Here is a 23,664-nt window from a genome sequence, read left to right as displayed (position 1 = left end):
TTTGGAAGAATGGTCAAAAAATTCCTATAAACTCTCTTCTCAACCTTGTGGACAGTCTTCCCAGAAGAGTTGAAGCTGTAATAGCTGCAAAAGGTGGACTGACATCATATTGAACTCTGGGTTAGGAATGGGATGGCACTTCAGTTCATAGTAGGAGTCAAGGCAGGTGAGCCAATACTTTTGGTAATATAGTGTAAATAAATTATATAATTTGGAAAAGTTTGGTGGGCTGGATTAAAAAGCTGAACGGGCTGCATCTGGCCCCCCGGGCCTTAGTTTGCCTATTTTAGACCCTGCCAATCATTAGATCTGACCTGACGATCTGATGTTCAGAACAATTACTCCTGTAGCTTTACTGCACTCTCCATTAGTCATTGGTACTATTTACACTGTACAGCGAAATGAACGAACATAACCACAAGCTCTTTGTAACTTTAGCTGCTCAAGTTGCCCTTGAAGTTATAATATTATTGTTGAAATTATTTTGTCCTGTGCTAATATAATGACCCTAATTATCATGTGTGGACATATCAGTTCAATATACAGTATATAAACTAGTGGTGTCCTCCACTCGGTACAATGGAGAAACATGATGAAAGCTACAGCTTAAAGTATTTCTTCAGAGAGCAAGTCAGTTGCTTGATTACAAAAGACTGGACCCTGCTGTGCTGCAATGTAAATAAAATAAATACAATTATTCTTAAATTTAAAAGATGTGTTTCCTTACCACATGATTGGACATCAGAAGAAATCACTGTGACAAGAGTGGAAAAATTGGAAAGACCTCAGGGCTTTTATTGAAAAAAAAATAAAAACAATTCCTACAATTCCTTGTATTTTTTTCATAATTTGACTTGATTTCATTTCATTTTAAACATTAAATACAAGTGCAAAAACACTTGTTTTAAAAAAGGATCTGCGATCATGGTGAAAAGAAAAACCCAGCTGTTTAACTTTCTGTCCGTCTGGCAACTACTTCAGTCTCACCAGACTCTGACTCTGCAACAGAGGCAGTGTTCTGTGTTTCAGGCTTTTGTCTCCTGTGGTCTGGTCTGTTCCAAAGAGCTGAGTGTTGTCTCCTCGGTGACATGTGGTGATATGTGACGAGAAGCGCCATGATCTAAGTGTGAGGAAGTTCTCTTCCTCTGATCACACTTGGTTCTCGGTCTCTGATCAGATTTTGAGGAACAGAGAAAGAATTATCAGCTCCACATCACCTGGTGCAATAAACACATTTCCTCATTTTATTTAAACATTTCTTTCTTAATGTTTTCAAAAGACAAAGTGTTCAGCTACCACGCGTTATTCCCAGTGCTCCACTCAACCACTCAGATCAGATCTATGTGTGAACCTGTGGTGAGACCCCGCCCTCACAACACGAAGTCTAAACTTGAACAGGAATTTCACTGGAGAAGATCACATGGGTCATCCCAACCGTGTTATTTAATACATCCATTAATGAAGCATCCCCAAACACATGCTCGCTGGGCTTCGAGAAGGCACTTAGTGGATAACAATGGTATTATTACATGCAGTACAGTGTGTTCCATGTTCATCTTCCTCACCTTCTTTTTTCTCTTCTTTTTCTTTGTTTGATGCTGAGTGAAGAGACGTTGGAAACTACCTCGAACTTCTATTGTATCTTTAAAAAAAAAAAAAAAAGAGAAATCTGAAAGACATTTTCTACCAGAATGATCAAACATTTCACTGAGACAGAACATTTGAAAAACCTGCAGAGACGCCATCCTTCCACTCTTCGTCTGCTTTGTATGGACTAAAATCCAGACCAGGTCTGGGCTCGTAGTGACTGCTGCAGTCGTCGCTCCTGCAATTACACCAAAAGAACATTTTTAATTATCCATTCCAGCAGTACAGATCACAGATCATACATCTGCTTTGACAACTGGGAGATAAAGTTGCAAATTTGTAAAGTTCAATTTATGAGCGCTTTCACGCAGGATAGTCCACGTTGATTGGCATGAGAACAACCGAAGAATTTTACACCTTCAGTTGGTGTGGTTCACTTTCACACTGCCTTTCTGAAAAGAGACCAAACCACCAGCACAAGAATCCATGCCCTTCAGTCAGTCGGTTTACAACAGAGCAGTACTCCTCAAATAGCCGAGCGGGCCCCCCTAGTGGTGAGGTACCGGTGGCAGCAACTCATAAAGTGGTTTATACAGATAATAATATACATGTTATCAGGTTCTCAATAGTATTTCAATTTGCAAGGTGTGGGTTGCGGAGGTGGGCGTGAAATCATTTCTGTCCCCTATAGGGAGGCACGACAGAAAAATAATTGAGAACCATTGCAACAGAGCAACACCAAATGTATGCATGTGCAATTTATAAATTCGCACTTGCACCTTGCAACCAAACCACAAGTGAACCAGGACACGTATTTTCAGATAGACGGCTCAGGTGTGAAAGCGCCCAGTGACTCGGGTTTTAGTCTATGCCAGAGGACCATTGTCACAAGAATAAAAAAAAAAAATGATGTCCTTGCCTTTAGGTGAAGAGACAGTGGGAGATATCCGAGTGTGGGTTCTAGAATGATCTGCTCCTCCACATGGACTCGAAGATGTGGATGTGTCAAACAATTTAAAGGCTGTTGAACTTTGCTCCGTCTGAATAGGTGTCTCCGAAGTGTCTTTGAGAGAAGTAAACAAACACAGGAATGGCCTGGTGGAGGTCCCGTCAGATGCTGTCCCTTTGCTTCCGCAGTGTGACGCAGGAGAATGAGCTTGTGATACGTCTGTATCTGACCTATGGTCACCCGTGATAGGGTTGGAGAAAAGGCTAGAAAACTGTTTTTCCCATGTCCCCGCGCCAGAATTGACAGTTTCACTGTTGCTCTCTGACGGCGCGAGGGTCGACTCGTGTAGTTGCTTTCCAGGTTTGAGGTCAGACTGTGGTTTTTCAGACAGCCTTTGGGCCCGGGAAGATTCTTCAACAGGTTGAGCAGGTCTGCATGTAATCTTTGAAAGACCGGAGCCTTCTGAGTCTAACACTGGACCAGGAGAATGCAGCCTGCTCCGGGAGGAATGAGCAGAAGTCTGTCTTTTGCAGTCCATGGGTGAAAACGCAACAGCACCTGCACTTCCACAGCTCACAGAGGGTAGAACATGACCGGGGTGTCCGCTGTCCTGAAGATTCACTTCTCTTCTGAATGACTCTGACTCTGGAGCAGGTGCAGAAAGTAAAAAGTGTCCTGGCCCTGCACCGACTTCTTCCTTACATGTCTGAGTGTCTTCAGGCGGCATCGTTGAAATGTCTGACATTTCTTCTTGGGGTTCAGTCATGTCTTTTTTACCACTCATAGAACTCTTGGTTTCTGAGCCCGGCAGAAGTTCGGTGAGGTTTTTACAGTCCCCAAACAAAGACAAACTTTGTGCGGTTGTAGGGGATGAGGTGCGGCGCAACACCTTCCTTCCAGATTTGCAAGACAAGATGGTGTCCACAGAACAGGGAGCTTGGCTTTGACAACCCAAGTCAGGGGGTTTTTGAGAAGCAGACTGAGAAGACAAGTCCTGACTCACGGGAGTTGGGGAAAATCTGGGGAAAGGTCTGTAGAGCCGAGGTCCCAGCACTGCTTCTACTGAGTAACACACAGGCTCCTCAGGCTGAAGGTAAGAACTGGTCACAGAAGGGGGGTTGTAAAGCTCAAAGCCCTCTGTTGGCAGTGTTGAGTCAGACACCTCTTCTATTTCAGTCTCCGAACACACAGCTTCCTGTTCAGAGTTTGTTTCTCTACTGTGGTAAAACTGCAGCCTGTAAAAATAAAAAAACTGTGGTAAAACTGCAGCCTGTAAAAACAAAAAAAAAACCCAACAAGCAGGTGACTCATACACACAACTTACTTTGAACTGTTTTCCTGTTATCCTATTTCGTTACTTTAGTACTCTTGTTATTGCTTGAGATACTCCTTGAGTGATGTCATGTCTTTTGATGTATATTTTACATATTATTATCTCCTTGAGTGATGTCATGTCTTTTGATAATGGATTTTTAAACAAGTGTGTTATTTTACATATTATTATTATAGTTCTTGCCTTTTGTAAAACATTCTTTTATCTTTCCTTTTTTTTTTGCAGTGTGTATCTGAGACAACTGTAATTTAATTTGTGCCATATGTCTAGTTTGACTTTTCAGATTTGTAGGTCCCTGTGGCAAACATTCTCTTATTGATTATGTGTTATAAATGTTATATTTATAGCAAATACACTCACCATAATTTCCGGACTATTGAAAGCACCTGAGTTTAAGCTGCACTCACTCACTCATTTAAAAAGAAAAAAAATATATTGTACATATATAGGCTGTACCTAATGCGTGTTGTTCTTTAAAATAAACTGCTACGCAAGAATACGGTCAAGTCTTTAGGATTACAAAATCAGTGGGTGCAAATGGGAGTTACGCACAAACCTGAGGGTTGCTAGGTCAACATCCGCAGTTTCCATGGCGTCAGTGCTTGCAGGCTCATCTGTGCTTGCCTGCTGCATCGGGGACTTCTGCTCAGCTTTCGTTGCAAGTTCATAAAGGTCATTGTCTCTTTTCAATGCCTGCAGTAAAATCATACCACATTATTAATTGCCTGACAAATGTGAGCACTTTTCAATAATAAATTTAAGACTTCCCAGCAACCTACTCAAGGTTAAGTTTTTTGTCGAAGTCGAAGGTCAGGTTGGAACAACTGAACAAAGACTCTCTGTGTAACAGTACGGCACAGTCCTACATGAAAACACATTTTCTTATTCATGCTTCTTAAAAAACGATCATTCAATTTGAATGCATCTTGATGATACACTAATTTCTAACTTTCTAGTAAAATACAATATGGTAATGACTGATTACTAAATAAAATATCTGGTACAACACATGTAAAATAAAGGTTCATTAGATATTTAAAAACACAATTATGATAGAAAGTAAAATCAATAAGGTTGTAAAAATATCTTTGAAAAACACAATTATGATAGAAAGTAAAAACAATAAGTGTAATGTGCCATAATTAATAGTGTTTCAATATGATTTTAATAGCAGTGAGACTATTTCATCTAAAAATCCAAACCAGTGGAATTCATTTTCAGCTGATACACGGCTTAGATCACACACACACCTCTTCTAATAACATGGCCGTCGTCTCATTTAGAGGTTCATGGGAAAACATGCACAATTCTCCATTCAAACAAGTTCCCTTTCTGTGAAAGAACTTGCAGGGAAATGACTGTGGAGGTTGGTCAAGGAAAGATGACCTCGTCTTCACTTTTTTAAACGTCATTATTATGACACTATTCTACATAGACAGAACGCATTTGTGCTGAAGGATATTGTGCATGTATGGGCAGCCTGCTCCTTTTGTGCAGAATCCTTGGACATAAAATTTGCACACTTTTTTGATGCAGTCGTTGTAACCCTGAATGTGCTTCAGCTGACACTCGTCACCCTGCAAGCAGGAAACACAGAGTTTTAAAAGTAGTCACGTGCTCAATAAAGCATTTTTCACATCTTACTAATAACATAAACAGGTCAATAAGTGGTGTGACCTGCCTTGATGCAGCGTCCATAAAGAAAATGACGACACACTAGCTGCCCATCCACCATCAAGGCGTTCTGCTCTTTAAACTCTTCACTCATTGGTTTTGGTCCTTTCACCTGGAAGAAAAAGGATCAGAATTACATTCACAAACATGATTCCTGAGAAAATGTAATTACGTAACAAAACATAATAAATATGCCCTGACAAGTGTGACCATGTGTTTCATTTACCAGTTTGACATGTTTATGTCTCCCATCTCCTCTGCCTCTACTTGAACCTCCTCGACATCGATTTTCTTCATCTCTCTGGTGAACTCGACTCTCCAGCTGTTTTCTCTGCTGATATCTATTGTTGTTATTACGGTATCTCTTGTCCTTGTTCTTCCTACAGTTGTAAACTACACTGAGCTTCGGTCTGTCATCGTGGCAATGTGTCCTTTCTGCCATTAAACCAGAACCTCCAAGTTCACTGGTTTCTATGGGACTTTCAATAGAAAGGTTTCCATTGTCTTCTTTGGTGACGTCAAAGTTTCTTCTGTTTCTCTGGTTCTGAGAACGTGGTCTCTGTTGAAAGGAAAAATAACAAATGATAATCAAAGAAATATAAGCGACCCCTTAAGGTGTTTTTTTTTACCCAAAGTAAGCCAAGCAAACTGAAGGGTTACAGGCAGAAGAAGGTCTCAAACAAACGTGTAAACATAATGAGAACAAAGCAATAAGTGGATTTTTAAGTGTTTGTGTGAGAGAGAAAAAACAAAGTGAAACACACTGTGTGAGATAGATCTGTGGGTCTGCCTGTTTAATTCACACCAACAACAACATTATTACCAATTACAACATAATAAGTTGTTTTAGCTGTAGTTGAGGTGAGACTCACTTTGTTGACAGGACCTCCCTGGCATCCTTGGTTTTTCCTCGTTCTGTGTTTTCTACCATGTTCACTGTTATTTCTGAAAAAGAACAGGAGTATGTTTGTGTATAACATAACGATAGGTCATTAAATGCACCACTGTTAACAACTGTGACCCTGTGTGGAATAATAATAATAATAATAGGATACACCATTGTCACCTAAAGTCCAGTTCATCAGCCTACAAAAACACAAATAATATCAAATGGTCCATAAATGCACCACGACAAAAAACCGCGGTCTACAAACCTAGTCTACGCACCAGAGCTAAAAAAAACGTCAGTTCATCGTCAAGTGTTTATTTAGGATGTGAGAACAATTTTCTCGATGAACAATGTTACATTAGACGCAACAACACAAACGTCATTCGTGGACCTTAACCGATTAATAGGAAACAGCAAGCGTCCGGCCTTACGATTCACATGAACACAAAATACACAACGTTGACAATTCCTTAAACGGAGCAAAACTTAAGGCTATGCTAGGTGTCAATATCCGAGTATTACCTGTGTGACACAGCAGGTTCTTTAAGACTTTTGACGTCTTCATTTACAGCAAACAGTCCTGTAAATAAATTTACAAAAGCCATTTAACTTTTTGACGAGCCAAACGGAAAGATGGCGATGGTGTCCTGGAAGTGTCCCGGAGCACTGTCAGTGTTTCTTAAAAATCAAAAAACACTCAAACCTTTACAAAAGAAGAGTCGAAATTAACTTCACGTGTTCACTGCCTCTAACGTCTAGCTCTGTCGCTACCAAAACAATATATCCCATCATGCATTGCAGTCCGGACGACATGGCGGAGAGATTATGGCGAAACGTACAGATATAAGTAAATTCCCGTTTGACTGGCGATTATATGTTGAATTTTACGTTTCACGGCATACTGTGTCCGAAATAACCGATTTGACCGTAGTACACGTACATATATTATATCTACATAATATTTTAGCGTAGCGTTCGTATGTTACCATGTAATTTTATTGACAAGTTATGTTATAACGCAGAGGTTCCTAAAGTGGTGGGCGCGACCCATAGGGGGCCGCAGTGCCATTGCTGGAGGAGCGCGAATGGAATGAATGAATCAAACGTAACGCAGCATAATGTTCAATGCTGTAAATGTTTAACAAGAAACTGGCAAAAAAAACGGATTGGTTGAAGGTGGGTTAATATGAATATTTGGTAGAAAAAAAAAACGGATTGGTTGAAGGCGGGTTAAAATGAATATTTGGTAGGGGTGGTAGGTTCTGCCCAAGCAGCCAAGAAATGGGAAAACCTTAAGAAGACGTATTAGGTTTGTGTGCATTGTTTCAGGCTATATTTGTAAATGGTGTAAGCATGTATGTAAGGTCAGTTACTGTTCTCCTTAAGTAAGTCCATTGCAGTCCATGAGCATTTTTGAAGAGAGTATTACGTAAACTGTTGTACAAAACTTGAAATGTGTGCAGGAGCTAAGGAAGCAAACCACAGGGAGTGCCGCTGAATTCGGGCTCATTGTTTCAGCCGGGGGAAAATGCACGTCCATGTTGCCGTCAGCCTCCCCCAATTTAATGCTGAAGGGGGGGAACACTTGTGATACAACAGGGCACCAAGTTGGCCAACCAAAAGAGGAAAGACTAGTGTTTCCGAGATGTGACCTTAACCATGGTCAGATGGAGAGCAGATGTTCCGGAGGAGATGAGCTACTGTGGGCCTAGAGAGGCGGAAGTTGGGTAGTAGGTCACTTATGCCATCAAGTAGATGGCCGAGACAGGTAGTTGGTAGACGCAGCAATGAGTTGGATGGAGGTTCTGTTAATAAAGTATTAAAAAAAATGATAATAGTGTCATAAACTACTGTACATGTGGTTTTATAGATAAATATGTTATGTTGTCGCTAATTCTACTGCAACAACAAAAGTTTTGAGATGTTGAAGAAAAAAAAGTTGTTGAGACAGAATCTGGACTTTGTTCCTCCACATATGAGGCCATCTTTGTATCAGGCTCAAAGTTCAGGTCACACACATTTTCAATGAAACTATCTGAAACCTGACTGACTGTGTCCAAACTGAGGAGCTTCAGTTTCAGAATGAACCTCTGGGTTCGTCTCACTCCCTTGATGCTCCTGCTGGGACTTTTCAGCCTATGTGCTGTCAGTCAGCCGGCTGAGGACTCGGTACCACCACCACCACCACCACCATCAGGTCAGAGCTCTAATGGATCACAGACACAGGAAGAGGACAGTGAGTGGGGAATGAACTCCATCAGAGACAGCTTTGAGGCCGTCAGTGGTTACTTCGACTCCGTGCTGGAGTTCATGGGCGGACGTGACGGAGTGTGTCAGTACCGCTGTAGACACGGTAAGTGATTCCATCTGTTAGATGGTTATTTATAATTTTAAAGTGATCTCTTAATAGTAAAGTATTGGCCACAGTTCCCTGTTTTGTTAGGCTTAAAAAGGCTTACAAAACAGATTGTTATGAATAATTTCAGCAGATTTATAGAGCAGTTTCTTGTGGAGAATGTGTTTTCAAGGGATTTGAACAAAATGAGGAAAACGTTTTAAACATGTTTGTGAAAAATGTTTTGTACCTTTCTTAAGTTTCCTCTTTTATTTATCTCGTTCTTTACTTCCTTTTTCTTTGCGTTTCTTTGTTTGATTTTCCCTCTTTTTGTCTGTGTATTTTTCTATCTATCTTTTCTCTATCTATCTTTTTTACAGTTAATATGTAAGGATTATTGAATCAGAACCAGAGTTAATCGGGGGAAAAAAATCCAGACTTATCTTTTTTGATCCTTTTAAGTTTTATTCTCTTTCATATACACTCATTAAAATCTATTTCTGTAAATATTTTGTGCTAGATTTTTTCCATGTTATAGAAGATGGTGTCAAGATTTTCTATCAGCTGAGAGTTGTAGGTCAAAGTACATGTCAGATTATAACAGAGCACTTGATAGACAATGACATTGTTTTGACACAATATGACGCAACTTACTGAATATATCTGACAAGCAGAAGATGGATGACAGGGTGTTTAAAAGTTAGAATAGAGAGATTAAAAAAAGTGAAAAGTCAGATTTCAAAGATATATTTCTTGAAAACACAAATTGATGGTAATGAATAATTCTAACCTAACCCTGTAATTTCAACAATAGCTGTTTCATCTTGGGAATCTCCACTCTGATCCACTTATCAATTTTGTTATCATCCAAGGTGTGGGCCTGGGAATGGACTGTGAACCTCAGTGTGGTAGCACAACTTTTGATATTGGTGGTGACATTAGTTTTCAAATGGATAGATAATAGATCGATAATAGATCAGGCATGGGCAAACTAAGATTCAGATTCAGTTTTTTAATCCGGCCCACCAAACCTTTCCAAATAATATAATTTATTTATATTATCATTATACCCTTTTCTCTTCCCTGCAATACCCACGTTTCCCCAATAGATGGCGTAGAAAATGATAAAAGCATTTTAGTATTTTAGCCTTTGTGCATGACTTTTACATGTTATTTATCTTAGTTCACACGAACACTCCATCTATCTGCTCCTGACCCGGCCCCCCTGTTCCCTTTCAGGACAATTTTGGCCTGCGATTAAAAAAGTTTGCCCACGCCTTGTCTAGACTTTTGTGAAACATGAGATTCATCACTTCTGTTCTGATCTGATCCTAACCCTCAGGTAAAGCTCCACTTCCTCGGCCTGAATACCAGATGCCCGAACCCGACGGATGTAGCTCCTACTTCTTTGGACTTCCAGTTCCAGAGGGGGTATTTCTTTATTTAATTCTTTCTACCACTTCACATCCTATTATGTATCACAACATTCAGGACTGACGCTTGGGTACATGTTTGCCACACATTTTTGAGGGTAGTGAGGAAGATGTTAGAACAGAAAACTTCATGCCACTCTTTACTACTTTGTTGTCAAACCGTGGAGCAGGCCCCTCTAGGGGCTGGACAGAAGGGCGCTGCTGCTGTAATGCTTGAACAATAAGCTAGCAGCGGTGGCAAGCGGTGCTCGAAATACTCAACAGGCTGTCTGTGTAATCCAGTAGAGTAGAAGTACAGGTGTTTTATTAAAAACATGCTCAAACTGATCTAACTGGCAGTTCCCACTGTTTCACGGTTCAGGATTATTTATTGTCTTCTGTACAGTACAATATATTCAAGGAAAGTAAATGCATATGTTCTGCATTTCATCTCTTCTTATAAGCTAAAATATAAGCAACCCCCCAAATGTTTATAACCGGAGTAAATAAAGTGAACTTGGAAATTGTTTTAAGTTGTTGCTGCTGTTATCTGAGCTCATTTATGAATCTTTTTTGATAATCAGATTATTGTGTGCGCAATGGCACCAGCAACTTATACAGTGGTTTGTACAGAAAAGAAAAGAAATATTATAAGGTAAATAGTATTTCAATTAAAATCATTAGAAAACAGAATATAGAGCAGGTAAAATAAGTAATAAACATGTCACAAACTGGGGAAACTGGCCACTTCCTTCCTTTGCTCAGGTGTAATTTGGGCTAGTGATGTGCGGATCGATCCTGAAATATCGATACTTCCGATTCTGTATCTTTGTGCTCTGAAATCGATTCTCGATAACAATTCTCATATGTTAAAATATTCCATGGACAGTTTGTGTTTTGTGAATTTGGGCTTTGAGAAATAGAAGTGACTTCATTCCCTGAAGCCACCTGAGACTATTCTTTCCTTTACATAATGACACGTAACTTACCTGGTGAAATCTTCCTGTCAGTCAAACCTTGTACTTAATGTATGGTTCTGTCCAAGTGGATGTGAACCAGCGTTAACATTCATCATTATCTATACAACGACTTTCCCAGATGGATATGGGCATCCCTGCCATGACCAAGTGCTGCAACCAGCTAGACATGTGTTACGACACCTGCGGCTCCAACAAATACCGCTGTGACTCCAAGTTCCGCTGGTGCCTTCACAGCATCTGCTCTGACCTCAAGAAGAGCCTAGGCTTTGTGTCAAAGGTGGAAGGTCAGAACATTTTTATACTTTTTTTTTTCCTTAACATTCCTTTTAGTTCTATACTTTGTAGTCATATTTCCTGTCTCCGTCTCCTCAGCTTGTGAGACCGTTGCAGACACCTTGTTCAACACAGTCTGGACTCTCGGGTGCAGGCCCTACATGAACAGCCAGAGGGCAGCATGCTATTGTCAGGGTGAGGAAAAAGATGAACTTTAAAGCAATTTTTACACTTAAAAGAACAGCATCAAGTTGGGCAGCCTGCCTTCAGATGGAGCTCCGAGTGGCAGTTGTTCAATAGAAACTCGTGTGTGAATATTTCAGTAATTTATTGTCGAGTTTGCTGCAGGTTTTGTCCTTGCACACTGTGTTTCACTTTGCATTAAAATGTTTATTAGCCAATCACAACTAAAGTTGTCCAAAAGTAGATGTTTGTTGTCGCATCTCTGCAAAAATGTTGAAAATACTATTTACAAGAGAGCTTGTTATTTCATAAAGGGGGATGGAGTGTTAACAAATGCCACGCTGCAACATTTTCAGTGTGTTACAGTGTCAACCCAATGACAAATAAATGTTATTAAGACCCTTGTAAGGCTTTCAGTTTCCTTCCATTTTGCAACATAGAGGAATGGCTTAGATGTTAGATCCTATTTGAATCTTGTGCTCGAAAACATGTTTCCATGATGATGTGGCTACCAGCTTTCTCTTACTGGTATTCATTCAGAACGACCATTCCTTTAAATGTGTTCATGAAGTCAGAATAGTGGTCTACAAGCACATGCTCGAACATACAGTATCCCACTGACAAGACATGTTTGGCGGCCGGCTTAAATATTTGTCAAAAACTGAAAATAAACAGGAAGTTATGTGGGGTGGAATGTCAATGAGAAAAATTGAGGGTGCTTTAATTAACTCCCGATATGTTGTACAAGTTTGACTTTTTTCTGAAAATCTGTCAGAGATAAGAGTCCAATCACATCTGATTTCATCATGCATACGGAGGAACAAATGAGGGCACGAGCCAATCACAGCCAAGTTTGTGGGCTCGAAGGCACAGCCCATAAATGGAGGTCCAATCACAGTGCATTTGGCAGTGAAATAAACTTTGGTCAATTGGTGGATTAGCTGTGACACTGATATCAAAACTCAAAAGTCCTCAAAAATAAAATACATTTTTGCATATTTCCTTCAATACACCTGATAATTAATTTAATTTGAAATTCAAAGTAAGGCAGGGCATACACATTTTCTCTCTTTATCATGTCATACAGTACAGAAACGTCACCCTATCAGCCAGGAACAGGTAGAACTGAGTGAGAAAATGTTGCTCTCGTCGATGCAACAAAAGTATTCCTACGGTTGTAAAATGGTTCACATACAGTACAGCAGTGCGCCAGGTACTTAGGAGAGGTATGATGATGAATGAAACACATGACACATGGCAGGGCTGTTCTTTGTCACCGGTTCTGTTCATTATCTTTATGGACAGAACTTCTAACCGCAGTCAGGGGCCGAGTGGGGTCCAGTTCTGGAGCCACTGGATTTCATCTCTGCTTTTTTGCAGATGATGTTGTCTTGTTGGCTTCTTCAAGTTAGGATCTGCAGCATGCACTCGGGCGGTTTGCAGCCGAGTGTGAAGCCGCTGGGACGGGAATCAGCACTTCTAAGTCTGAGGCCATGGTTCTCGGCTGGAAGAAGGTGGCTTGCACCCTCCAGGTGAGGAAAGAGGTGCCTGAGGTGGAGGAGTTTATATATCTTGGGATCGTGATCACGAGCGAGGGGAAAGTTGGAACTGGAGATTGACAGGCAGACTGGTGCATGTAGTGCTGTATTGGTTCTTTGTGGTGACGGAGCCGAGCTGAAAGGCAAGGCTCTCGATTTACCGCTCAATCTACGTTCCTACCTCACTGTTGGATTTCTGTGGTTTTCACATTTGGTTGGGTCTGCAGGAGGAAGACGCTAAGACACCAAAAGGCTCTCCTGAGCACACACATACGTCACATAGCCCCACACATTCAAAGAGAATTTCCCCAAATTCTCTTCACACCAACTTTCTAAAACACCTCTACTCCCCTGGGAACAATGGGAGATCTCCCAATCTACCTTCTCACAGGGAACCCCGAAGCCATCCATTGCTTTTGATCTACATGACCACCTATGGTTGACTGGACTTCGTGGCTCGGTCCACTTCCCTTGTGATAACCCACCCACTCAGCAACAAAAGGTTCTACCAACATTGCTGAATCATGGGACAACAGTGCCACATAGTGGCGACTGCAGGCATCACATGATACAAGAACAATAATATGATTGGCCACAAGAGGCCTAGCCTCTCTCTTCCATTGGCCCACAAGATTTAAACACACACCCCGGAAGTCGAAAAAACCACTCCTCCCACACAGGTATATAAGCATAAACAACTGATAACGATACTGTAGAAGTTATTCTTGAGAAGTCAGAAGTTATTCTTGACAGGATTTGCGTATTAACTACTGTTGTACGAGATTTCCTTGAATACTTCTCCGGTTGTTATTTTGCTTTATTGTTGGACCTGTATTGTTTGACGTTTTGCTATTAAAACGAATCGACCATCGACACCTCGCACAGCAAGAATCGTTCAATTACCTATGGTCATGAACTTTGGATCATGATCGAAATAACAAGATCCGGGATACAAGCGACCAAAATAAGATTTCTCCGCATGGTGGCAGAGCGCTCCCTTAGAGACAGGGTGAGGAGCTTGGAGTAGCGCCACTGCTCCTCTGCATCGAGAGGAGTCGGCTGAGGTGGCTTGGGCATTTACACTGTATGCCCCCCGGAGGGAGAGGAGGAGGAGGTCTGAGTGTCCCTGTTCAGAATGTTGCCCCCCACGACCGGGCCCCTGATAGGCAGACGATGATGGATGGATAGATGGAGAACATGCTAATGTAATGTATGAGTTGCTGCCACCTAGTGACAGGGGCGCCCACCTAACTATTTCAGAAGTATTTATCTAGGTGCCTGCTATTAGCCTCCTTGAGTGATATTTCAGAAGTATTTATCTAGGTGCCTAGGTATCTAGGTTTCTCAAGCTTCTGACATATTTTACCACCTGTTTCCACTACAGACACTTGTTGGTTGTTTTTTTTTCTTTATTTTTGACAAATTCAAAGAAATGACATATGGGACTCTTTTCTCACAACGTTTCTTGTGGCATTTTGCCTGGTAGCATGATAAGCAAAAGCCAACTGTAAACAAAATGTAAACAGAATAATACAGTTAACTTACTGGGTATTAGTGGTCAGGGCCAGGTTGGCTGTAAAAGTTGTTGCTTTGCCTTCCGGTTAAATGTTTCAAGCTAAAGAAAAACAATTGAAAAGGTGCATTAAATGTATTACATATATATATTTGAAATATTAATATTTACGTATCTATCTATATACTATATACTGTATATATACACACATGTATATATCTATACATACATATGTGCTGTATATATGTACATACATACATGTTTGTTTGTTTTCTTACTACTTATATATATATACAGAGTATAACTTGTACTGTTCTCACCTTTTTCCTTAAGTTCATCTCGATTTCCTCCTCTGTCACAAGTCTTTTCCCTTCCTGTGCCTGCTGCACCTCCTCCTCGTCATATTTCACATCCTGTGAAGCACTTTTTGATACATCCTGTGGTAGTTGTTCACAACAATACGTCTTCTTGTTCATCTCCTTCTCTTTCCACTTCTGTCTTAACTGTTCACGGCACTCTAGATTCCCCTCAATGTCAGACCTCTTGTTTTTTCCAGGCGACAAGAGCTTCAAGCAGGTTTGGTTGTCTGTCGGCCGCTTGGTTGTAATTTCCTGCAACCAGTCACTGCAACCACTGACTGGACGACCCGCCCTGGCCTTCGCTTGTGGACAAGTCTGGATTCCATAGCACTTGTATGTCAGTAGGAGTAGGAGCGGGTCGGGGGAATAAATTCTCTTCTCCGGTTGGATATGGGTAACTGTTCCGACTTAGGAATGGAGAAATGGTCTGTGGGAATATGGTGTATGAACTTGGAGTAACATTTGGATTGGAAGTGTTCTCTGAGTACGAGGGCCAACTATAATTTGAATATGCGGGGTAAGAAGGAGTAGACAGAGAAGGAAGAACGGGAGATAGAGGAAATGTGTGGGGAGAAAGATGAAAAGGAAGATGCAAATTTGTTACACTTTGTGGGTATTGGTTATAATGACTATTCTTGTCTTCGGACTCCCATAAGTCTTCCGTCTTCTGGTTGGCTTCCTGTGAGCTGCTGTGTTCAGCATTTTTTGAGTCTCTGCTGTGTGAGGGAGAGGGACTCAGGGAGACTGAATTCGAGGGAGAAAGGGAAGGCGATGAGCGGGAAGACGAAGAAGATGACGACGAGGAGCTCTTGTAACCTCTGCGGAACCCTCTCTGCAAATGGGTCTTCTCCTGTCTCATGTCAACCTCTCCATCGTCACACTTCCTTCCATAAAGCCTCTCCTGAATCCGGCCATCGACTTTAATCAACTCCGCTCCTTCCAAGTTCAAGCCCAGTGTTTTGAGAATGCTCTGCAGCTGATCATGTTTGTCATCTTCTGTTTTCTTCTTTTTGGACACTGAAGGTGAATTTGATTGACTCCTCGAACCAAAAGAGCTGCACCCCCGGTCCTTTCTCTCTTTCTCCTCCTTACCTCCAGGTACTGGGGGTCTCTTGTTGGTGTCACTGTTCTCTTGTTCACTGATACGCTGAGTGCAGCCTGAACCACAGTCTTCGCTGTAAATCTGCCTTGGGGTTAAATTGCCTTCCTCCACAGAAGGGGAATGAATGGTCAAATCCTTACCAACAGGTAAATCCTCACAGTCGTCATTCACAATTCTGCTCAGCAGGTCAATGTCTACACCTTTGTTCAGAATATTGACAAAGCGTTGGAAACCTATGTTGTTGGTGTCCTCATTTTTGGCTGATGGAGTAACATTTCCAATTGTATCTGATGGCAGTTCGTTTCGAGACATTTCCAATTGTATCTGATGGCAGTTCGTGAGACCTGTTAGATACCTACGATAGACAAAAGAGGAAATGCAGCAAAAGCAGATGTCACCTGTTTCTTATTAAAGAAGTTTGTCTATGATAGAACACTAGCAACATAATTGGCTGATAGACAAACACAAAGAGAACAGATTTAACTACTAATTTAACTGTTTGTGCATTATTTCTTGTTGAACAGATTTAACTACTAATTTAACTGTGCATTTTTTCTTGTCCTGTGTTATAACATAATTGTAATGTTTGTAATAATTTCTTGGGAATTTGTGCAGAAGTTGTCCTTTAACTTATGTGGCCAATTATTTCTGGCTAATTCTTAGCTTTTGTTTGTCAACATTGTATTCTTGCTAGAATTTAGTATGACTACCCTGACAGCATTTCGTTATTTATTTTTCAATGACATTTTACAACAGATCACTGCTTGGTTTTCTCCAGGGTCAATACAACACTGTTGCACATTTTGGGAGAAAAAGAAGAAAAAAAAGGCAAACCTTTGTGTTTGCTGGTAAGTGATTGAGGGCACGAGACCTCTGCTCCATTAATGCCTTGACTCTCAGTTTCAGAGGATGATCTTGCTGCTGGAAGGATTTATTTCTCTTTTCAGGCGACCAACGCTGAGAACAAGACAAATTGTACTATTTAATTATGAGTTATTTATAGTAGGTAGTGTTCTGACAATACGGTAACTGACTCACTACTCACCTTTGGCATCAATCCCAGTAAACTCCGCTGATGCAAAATGCAGTTGACCCTTTCTTGAAGAGTTTCTCCTTTGCCTGATGGTGGTGCCGTAGAAGAATGGCTCAGACCAACATGTCTCAAAGCCAGGGCAGCCTTCTTGAATAGTATTTTCTGCTGTATCTCTTTAAGTTCTCTCAATTTCCTTTCCAGCTCTATATTGATTAATTCCTCTTGCCCCAGGGGTTCTCCATCGGGGTCCTCCACTCTCTGATCCTGGATGGGGGGACTAGTTCCCTTCCAGCTTGCTTTGAGTTCTGTGCTGCAGTGTGGTAGGTCCACTTGGTATCTAGAATATTCACAGTACGTGTCCCCACCATTTTGGGCCTTTAAGGCACTCACCATGCTGTTATTAGTGTCACCATCCTTTGCTTCCTGATGTCCCTGTAGCTCTAAAGTATGCAAACCATTGTTCCAGTTGAATGGATTCATTGCTTAGGCTTGTAGAGCAAGAAGCATGTGACAACTCTGGGAAAGAAAATTGGGGAGAATCATTAAAAAGACCTTTGGTTAATAAGGTAGATTAAAAACAACAGTAGAATAGAGAAGAAAAATATATTTTTATTTATATATGTTTCTATTCAATACAATAGCTTGGCATGTCCCCCTCAGATGTCCCCTCTACAATGATTGATACTGCATATATTAGCATACTTATATACAACACATTAATCCAAATCCATCTAGGGCTGTAATCTCCCAGTCGACAGGTCGATTTAGTGGTCGAAACGTTTAACCTCGATTAACAGTGCATTCTCAAGAAATAAAAGCATGAAACACAGATACGACCCACGTCAAAAATATATGAAAACTTTTTTCATTGATCATTTTTATTAATAATTTCCAGAGTTATTAGTAACGTACATCGCCTAAACAGTAACAACCAGAGAATACTAAAGACAGGCAGATAACATTTCAAACCGTTTTTATTTACTACTAAAAGGCTAAACAAATCAGCCTTAAAATATAGTTTGTGTCATACGTGCCATGTTTCCGCGCCGTTGAACGGATTGACATAGCAAACTGACCCCATAGTTTTGTAGCTTTAGCTTCAAAAGCTAAGACCATTTACCTACATTTTTTGGACGCCCTCGTCTCGAGTTGCTTGGCACGGGTTATCATTTAAGATTATCGACGTTTTAAAAATAAACAACAAAAATGCAGTATTTCAGAATTTTCAACGGTGTCCGAGAACAAAACAATAGTTTATGGTTAGCTGGGTCCTGCCATGTAGCAAAAAAACAGCGACATACAGACAAGGCCAGAGGTTTTAACAGCGCCCTCTGCTGGAGGGATTATCAAGTTACGGCACTTTTAAAATGCACCTTGTATTCAGTTAGTTGACAGACGGGAAATGCGGTCTCTGAGTACAATTGTTTACATAACCCCTCATATACACTATTTTTCTTTTAGTGATACCCTAAAGTTATTTGATAAAGGGGTATTTGACACGTGCGCAATTCAAAATCCCCCCCCAAAAAAGCCTAATCGAACTTTAGTAGGTCTTTCTTTACGGCAGTGGTGGACTGGTTGTTAAGGAAGAGCACTTGTGTCCGAGGTATACTGAGCATGGCACCGACCTCTTGGACGTAATCGAACTTTAGTAGGTCTTTCTTTATGGCAGGTATCCTGAGCATGGCACCGACCTCTTGGACACTCATAGCTAAATCTATTTATATAAACTAATTTGATTCTCAGTTAATTATACGTTAAATATATGGTTCTACCATTCCCACTCGAAGAACCTGAAGGTAGAAAATCAATCATGATATACTACTGAAACATCCAGTGTTAGTCTGATGGGAGACTGGTGGGGGGGGTCGATGAAATGAAAAAAAGTATTTATGTGCAATAAAACACTCAAGAACGATTATAAGCAATACATTTATTCCGCAGACGGATATCTACACAATAGTTTTCTGGGATGTTAAAAATCACAACTTCTTCACAGATCTGTGGTGAAACACAGCAGCAAAGGCTAAAGGTCAGTAGTCAGACCTGCGATGATGTCTGGTTCAGAGAAAGTGTCTCTTTCTGTCAAACAAACTGAGCCGGAGGTGGAAGAGACAAGGATGCTGAGATCATAACTGGGAGTGACAAGGACAGACAGGATTAGAACTGAAAACAGAAAGTGGGCGATGGTGGGCAAAGGATGTTAGAAATGGTGCTGCCATGAAGTGGGGAAGAATAAGAAGACCTCACAGATTTGTGGATGTGATGAAGTGGGGAAGAATAAGAAGACCTCGCAGATGTTGTAAAAGTTGTTGTAAAACATGGAGATAAAGTTAAGAGTAAAAGCAGATGAGGCAGGTGATAGGCTGAAATGGAGGAAGATGATCTGCTGTGGCAACCCCTAAAAGTATCTTCTTATTGCATTTTTTTAAAAATCATAATAGCTAACAATTAAACAAAAAATTACTTACTTAAATTACTGTGCTTAAAATGGTAATGAGGGCTTTTTGAGATGGAGATTATTTCACTTGAAAAATTGAAATAAGCCATTTTCCACACAAGATATGCTTTTCTGTTTAAATGGTGTTCTTACAAACATGTAACTTATTAGTGCATCATAACAGGGATGAAGTTCACTGTTGTCGGCTCAAGCCTCTGTCATTCATCCTCAGACCGCAGCCTACAGGAAGTCCCTGTGTTGTTCAAGTAAGTGATTTAGCCCATGTGCTGTAAGAAAATAGAATTAGCAGCTGCTTCATGCAGTTCGCGATGTTTTGAGCTGTGTTGTTCAAGTAAGTGATTTAGCCTATGTGCTGTAAGAAAATAGAACTAGCGGCTGCTTCATGCAGTTCTCGATTAAAGATGCTGCTGCTTCTGGATGCACCACCTAAATCTGAATGAACCTGATGAAAGGTACTGGTATTGTTCTAAATGTCGAAGTCGAAGGTCTATACTGAAGTGATATATTATCAATGTAAAAAGAATTCATTTTTGTTGTGTTTCATTTGCTTAAACTGCATTAACTATATAAAACGGGAGACTGTATTAGGGTACATCAACTGCAAGCATTAAATCTACATGGGAGGTCTGTAGTGGTCCTCAATTAGTTCCTGCTCTACAGGTGGAGTTGTTACATTAAATAAACTAGTGAATTTGAAAGAAAGTTTTTTTTTTTTTTTACACAACTTTGTTTGCAAACAATATAGTTATCATTAAATAGGTAAATCAACAAGGCAGTCTTTGCACCTTTGTTAAGATCTTCATCTAGACTGTTTGGTCTCGATGACCTGCAAACACCGAGCCCGTGGCCGGGTTTTAGCTTTTTGTGCAGTGTTGTTAAGCGTTGGTGTGTATGTATTCAGTAGGTTTAAACAGTGTGTCTGATTAATGTGTTCTGGCAGATAACTGGTTGGAGGGAACACCGCTGGAGGAAGGGTATTACAAAAACGGTTGGGTGGGAAACTGAGAGTAGATGTGGTGTAGGGTGAGAATTGAGGCAGCGCCGGAGGTAGAAATGGCAGAAACGCTGGATGAGATACTGGCGGCGGGGCTGGAGAAGGTGTTGGGAAAGAGGTGTGGTCTGAAAGAGGCGTAGAGAATATAGTTGGCGCAGGAAAGCTGGGAGATGGAGCTGAGGGCAGTAATGAAGGAAGAGCCGAGTAAAGCTGATGTGAACAGTCCACGGGACAGTACATCCCTGACGGCAGAGTAAAAGGTGGTTCTGCTACACTGTCCGTGTTAGCTGTAGAAAAAGTCTCCATGGTAGTAGCACTTTCTTGAGAGTTTAGTTTAACTTCCTCGCAGTCCTGCACAGAAGTGTTGGCACTGTTTACACCATGCATAGCTCTCTGAAAAACATGGATTTGTTGCGCCGCTGTTCCATGTCTTTGTGTACAGGAGTCATTATTTAGGTAACTGTCTCCGGTCAGAGTGCTGTGAGTAGATCCATTTGAAGATGATGAAGACCTTCTTAGATTTGTTGGGAATGCATCTTGTTTACTGCAACCCTCCTTACTCTCTCTACGGCAGCAGCCTTGATCATTGTCCTTCTTTCCATACAAGCGCTCCTGGATTCGATTTGACATTTGGCCCAGCTCCTCAGATCCTAAATCCACACCGATGGCTTTCAGAACATCTTGCAGTTGCCTGTGCTTCTGTTCATCTTCTTGAATCGTGGCTTTCTTTTCCATGACTGATGGAGACCTGGATCTGCTGTGGACGCCTTTGTCGGTTTGTTCTTTGTCACTCCTCCGGAGAAACCCTTCATTACGCTGATGCGTTTTATTTGAGCTGTACGACGTTCCGTGGAGCTGCGGAGAAGACACTAGCTCTGATCTTTCGCCTTCTCTCCTGTGGTAGTTGTTCTGGAGGCCTCCATGTTGCTCTTCAAAAGACTGGGGAGACGGTGGGCAATGTGCAGAGTCGGCAAGAAAAACTGTGGACTGTTGACAGTCGTTGCCTTGCTGAGGATTTCGAGTCACGATCTTGGTCAGCATGTCTACATTCACACCCTTGTTCAGCAGATCAAGGAATCGCTGGAAGCCTTTGTTTGACTTCTCAGGAGCAGCAGGACTTAGTCTGTTCTTGTGAGGTTTAAAAGACTGATGAGAGACAAACCGCAGAAACCAGATTACAGAGACAAGGTCTAAGGTGCAGTCTCACGTGGTCTGACAAAACAAAGATGGCAAACCACAAACACAACAGAAGCTTGGGGAACACACTTTCCTTAGTAAAGAGAACCCTTATTCTTGAATAAACAGGCCGCTACGTTGAGCTTCTCCCCTGAGACATTCCCAGTATATCCTCTAGTTCTTTAAACCTCCGGCACTATCATAATGAAGTAACTTGTCAAATTTACATCTACTGACTGATCAGGACTTTAACAAAGTGAGAGCTAAAAAACAGAACTTTCAAATAGCTGTTGCGGGGCCTTTTGGTCAATTCTAAACTGGAAAATAAAACACAGCAACACGAGTAATTTCCTCAGAAGGATTACATGCATGTAAAACTTAAACATACATAAAGAATCTGTGAACTCAACTCAGCTCAATTTGCAGGGAGTGATAATGAAGCTATTGAGGACCATCACTTTCTATGCGTATCCTTACAGTAGATACTGTCATCCTCCTGCCAAAGGTTTTTGGCCACTTACATTATTATACAGTGTTCCCTCTCCTATCACGGTATTGGTTGGATTCCAAGACTCACCACGAAAAGGGAAAACCGCGTAGAGGCCAAAGAGTTATTATATTATTTATGTATAAATTTACCCTTTACGCACCTCCCCAACAGTGTTATCAACCCTTCCTGGACTGTATTATCCTTTCCCACACGATTATAAACAATGTAAAATACATTTTAATTATAGCTCCCCCACACTGTTATCAACCCTTCCTGGACTGTGTTATCCTTTCCCACACAAGTATAAACCATGTAAAATACATTTTAATTATAACTTAAAATGCAATGTACATGCACATTGTGGGGGCGTGGCAGAGGTTAGCTCTGGTCAGCTGCAGGAGTAGTACAATTCGAGTGATCAAGCCTCTCCTTATCCCTTTCATGCATGACGGTCACTACAGTGGACAGCTATTAAAATGTCATTTTCTATGATAAGAATAGGTTTTGATGGCAGTGTTGCATATAAGCCTCTACAGTGGATGCCTGAGAATCACCCAACACTGCCATACAGTGGTCAGCCTTTGTAACTGCAGAATAATTGTGTTAACATTCAAAAAGAAAATTTGGTGTATAAAAACAGAACCAAATCAGTTCTTATTTTTATGTGTAAAAACACATAAAAACACTTAGTAACATTTTTTTAACTCTGTATATCATGGGTCATGCATCAAAGGGTTAAATTAGTAGGAGCCAGTACCAAGGAGAGAGGAGAGTGAACAGGGGCATGCATACTGGCCAAGACTGATGGACCGTTATTGTACAGAACAATAAAAGCTGTTAACTGTCATCTGTGTCAGCGTCTTCGTTTGGGCTTAGTAACAGAAGCCTGAGAAGATGCACAGTGTTTAGGAGGGTGTTAAATTAGGGTAAACTTTCACCAAACAAGAGCACAAACTTTACAGCAACACATTATATATGGGCGTGAACGAGTGGCAGACAGACTAGGGGAGATGCTGAGAGATGCTATGATGCATGAGCCAATCAGCGTGAGGAACAGAAGAGCATGCGCTTCTGATAAATGTTTTTTAGTCACAAAAATAATGAGAATATCGCAAATTTAAAAAAATCTCACGAGATTGGGATAAAACAATCTGCGAGTACTGAGGGAGCGAAAGGAGAACCACGATATAGAGAGGGAACACTGTATACACTTTGTATACAACATGTGAGATATGAGAAGTTTCCTTATATTTGATTCCTGATGCAACTATGATGGGGGAAGAAAGGGTTTCTGATGTTGGTCAACACCAGAATTGACTAAAGTTTGGTTGGAATGGCCTGGAAATCTACACAAAACATTTTTGACAATTTACCATGAACTGT

General features: G+C 40.9%; 2 protein-coding genes and 1 long non-coding RNA gene across 6 annotated transcripts; 1 reads left to right on the top strand and 2 right to left on the bottom strand.

Moving 5' to 3' along the window:
* Nucleotides 1–183: 183 nt before the first annotated feature.
* Nucleotides 184–1,786, bottom strand: LOC103384364 (uncharacterized). The gene is made up of 3 exons (XR_522102.2): nt 1,731–1,786; nt 1,566–1,642; nt 184–1,169 (listed from the first exon to the last, which is right to left on the bottom strand). It is a non-coding gene; the product is annotated as an uncharacterized LOC103384364 (long non-coding RNA).
* Nucleotides 1,787–8,295: 6,509 nt separating this feature from the next.
* Nucleotides 8,296–12,023, top strand: LOC103384363 (group XIIB secretory phospholipase A2-like protein). The gene is made up of 4 exons (XM_008317855.3): nt 8,296–8,785; nt 10,110–10,198; nt 11,278–11,443; nt 11,532–12,023. The coding sequence occupies exons 1-4, from the start codon at nt 8,515–8,517 to the stop codon at nt 11,648–11,650; spliced, it is 645 nt and encodes a 214-aa protein (XP_008316077.1). The 5' UTR covers nt 8,296–8,514; the 3' UTR covers nt 11,651–12,023.
* Nucleotides 12,024–14,546: 2,523 nt separating this feature from the next.
* Nucleotides 14,547–18,424, bottom strand: LOC103384362 (uncharacterized). 4 transcript variants are annotated; one of them, XM_017035287.2, is made up of 7 exons: nt 18,285–18,424; nt 17,173–17,676; nt 16,962–17,084; nt 16,474–16,482; nt 16,080–16,439; nt 14,987–16,043; nt 14,547–14,768 (listed from the first exon to the last, which is right to left on the bottom strand). In XM_017035287.2, exons 2-6 carry the CDS (start codon nt 17,638–17,640, stop codon nt 15,288–15,290), a joined length of 1,716 nt encoding a protein of 571 aa, XP_016890776.1. In that variant the 5' UTR covers nt 17,641–17,676; nt 18,285–18,424; the 3' UTR covers nt 14,547–14,768; nt 14,987–15,287. The 4 variants fall into 4 exon arrangements, with proteins under 4 accessions (XP_016890776.1, XP_024914575.1, XP_016890775.1 ...); XM_025058807.1 differs by having other exon boundaries at nt 14,987–16,397; nt 16,435–16,482; XM_017035286.2 differs by having other exon boundaries at nt 14,987–16,414; nt 16,452–16,482.
* Between the last annotated feature and the right edge of the window lie 5,240 nt (nt 18,425–23,664).

The sequence above is a fragment of the Cynoglossus semilaevis genome, chromosome 9, assembly GCF_000523025.1.
Source record: "Cynoglossus semilaevis isolate Cse_v1.0 chromosome 9, Cse_v1.0, whole genome shotgun sequence".
NCBI classification, from domain to species: domain Eukaryota; kingdom Metazoa; phylum Chordata; class Actinopteri; order Pleuronectiformes; family Cynoglossidae; genus Cynoglossus; species Cynoglossus semilaevis.
The sequence above is the reverse complement of the archived record's forward strand: the minus strand, read 5'-3'. Positions and strand labels throughout refer to the sequence as shown.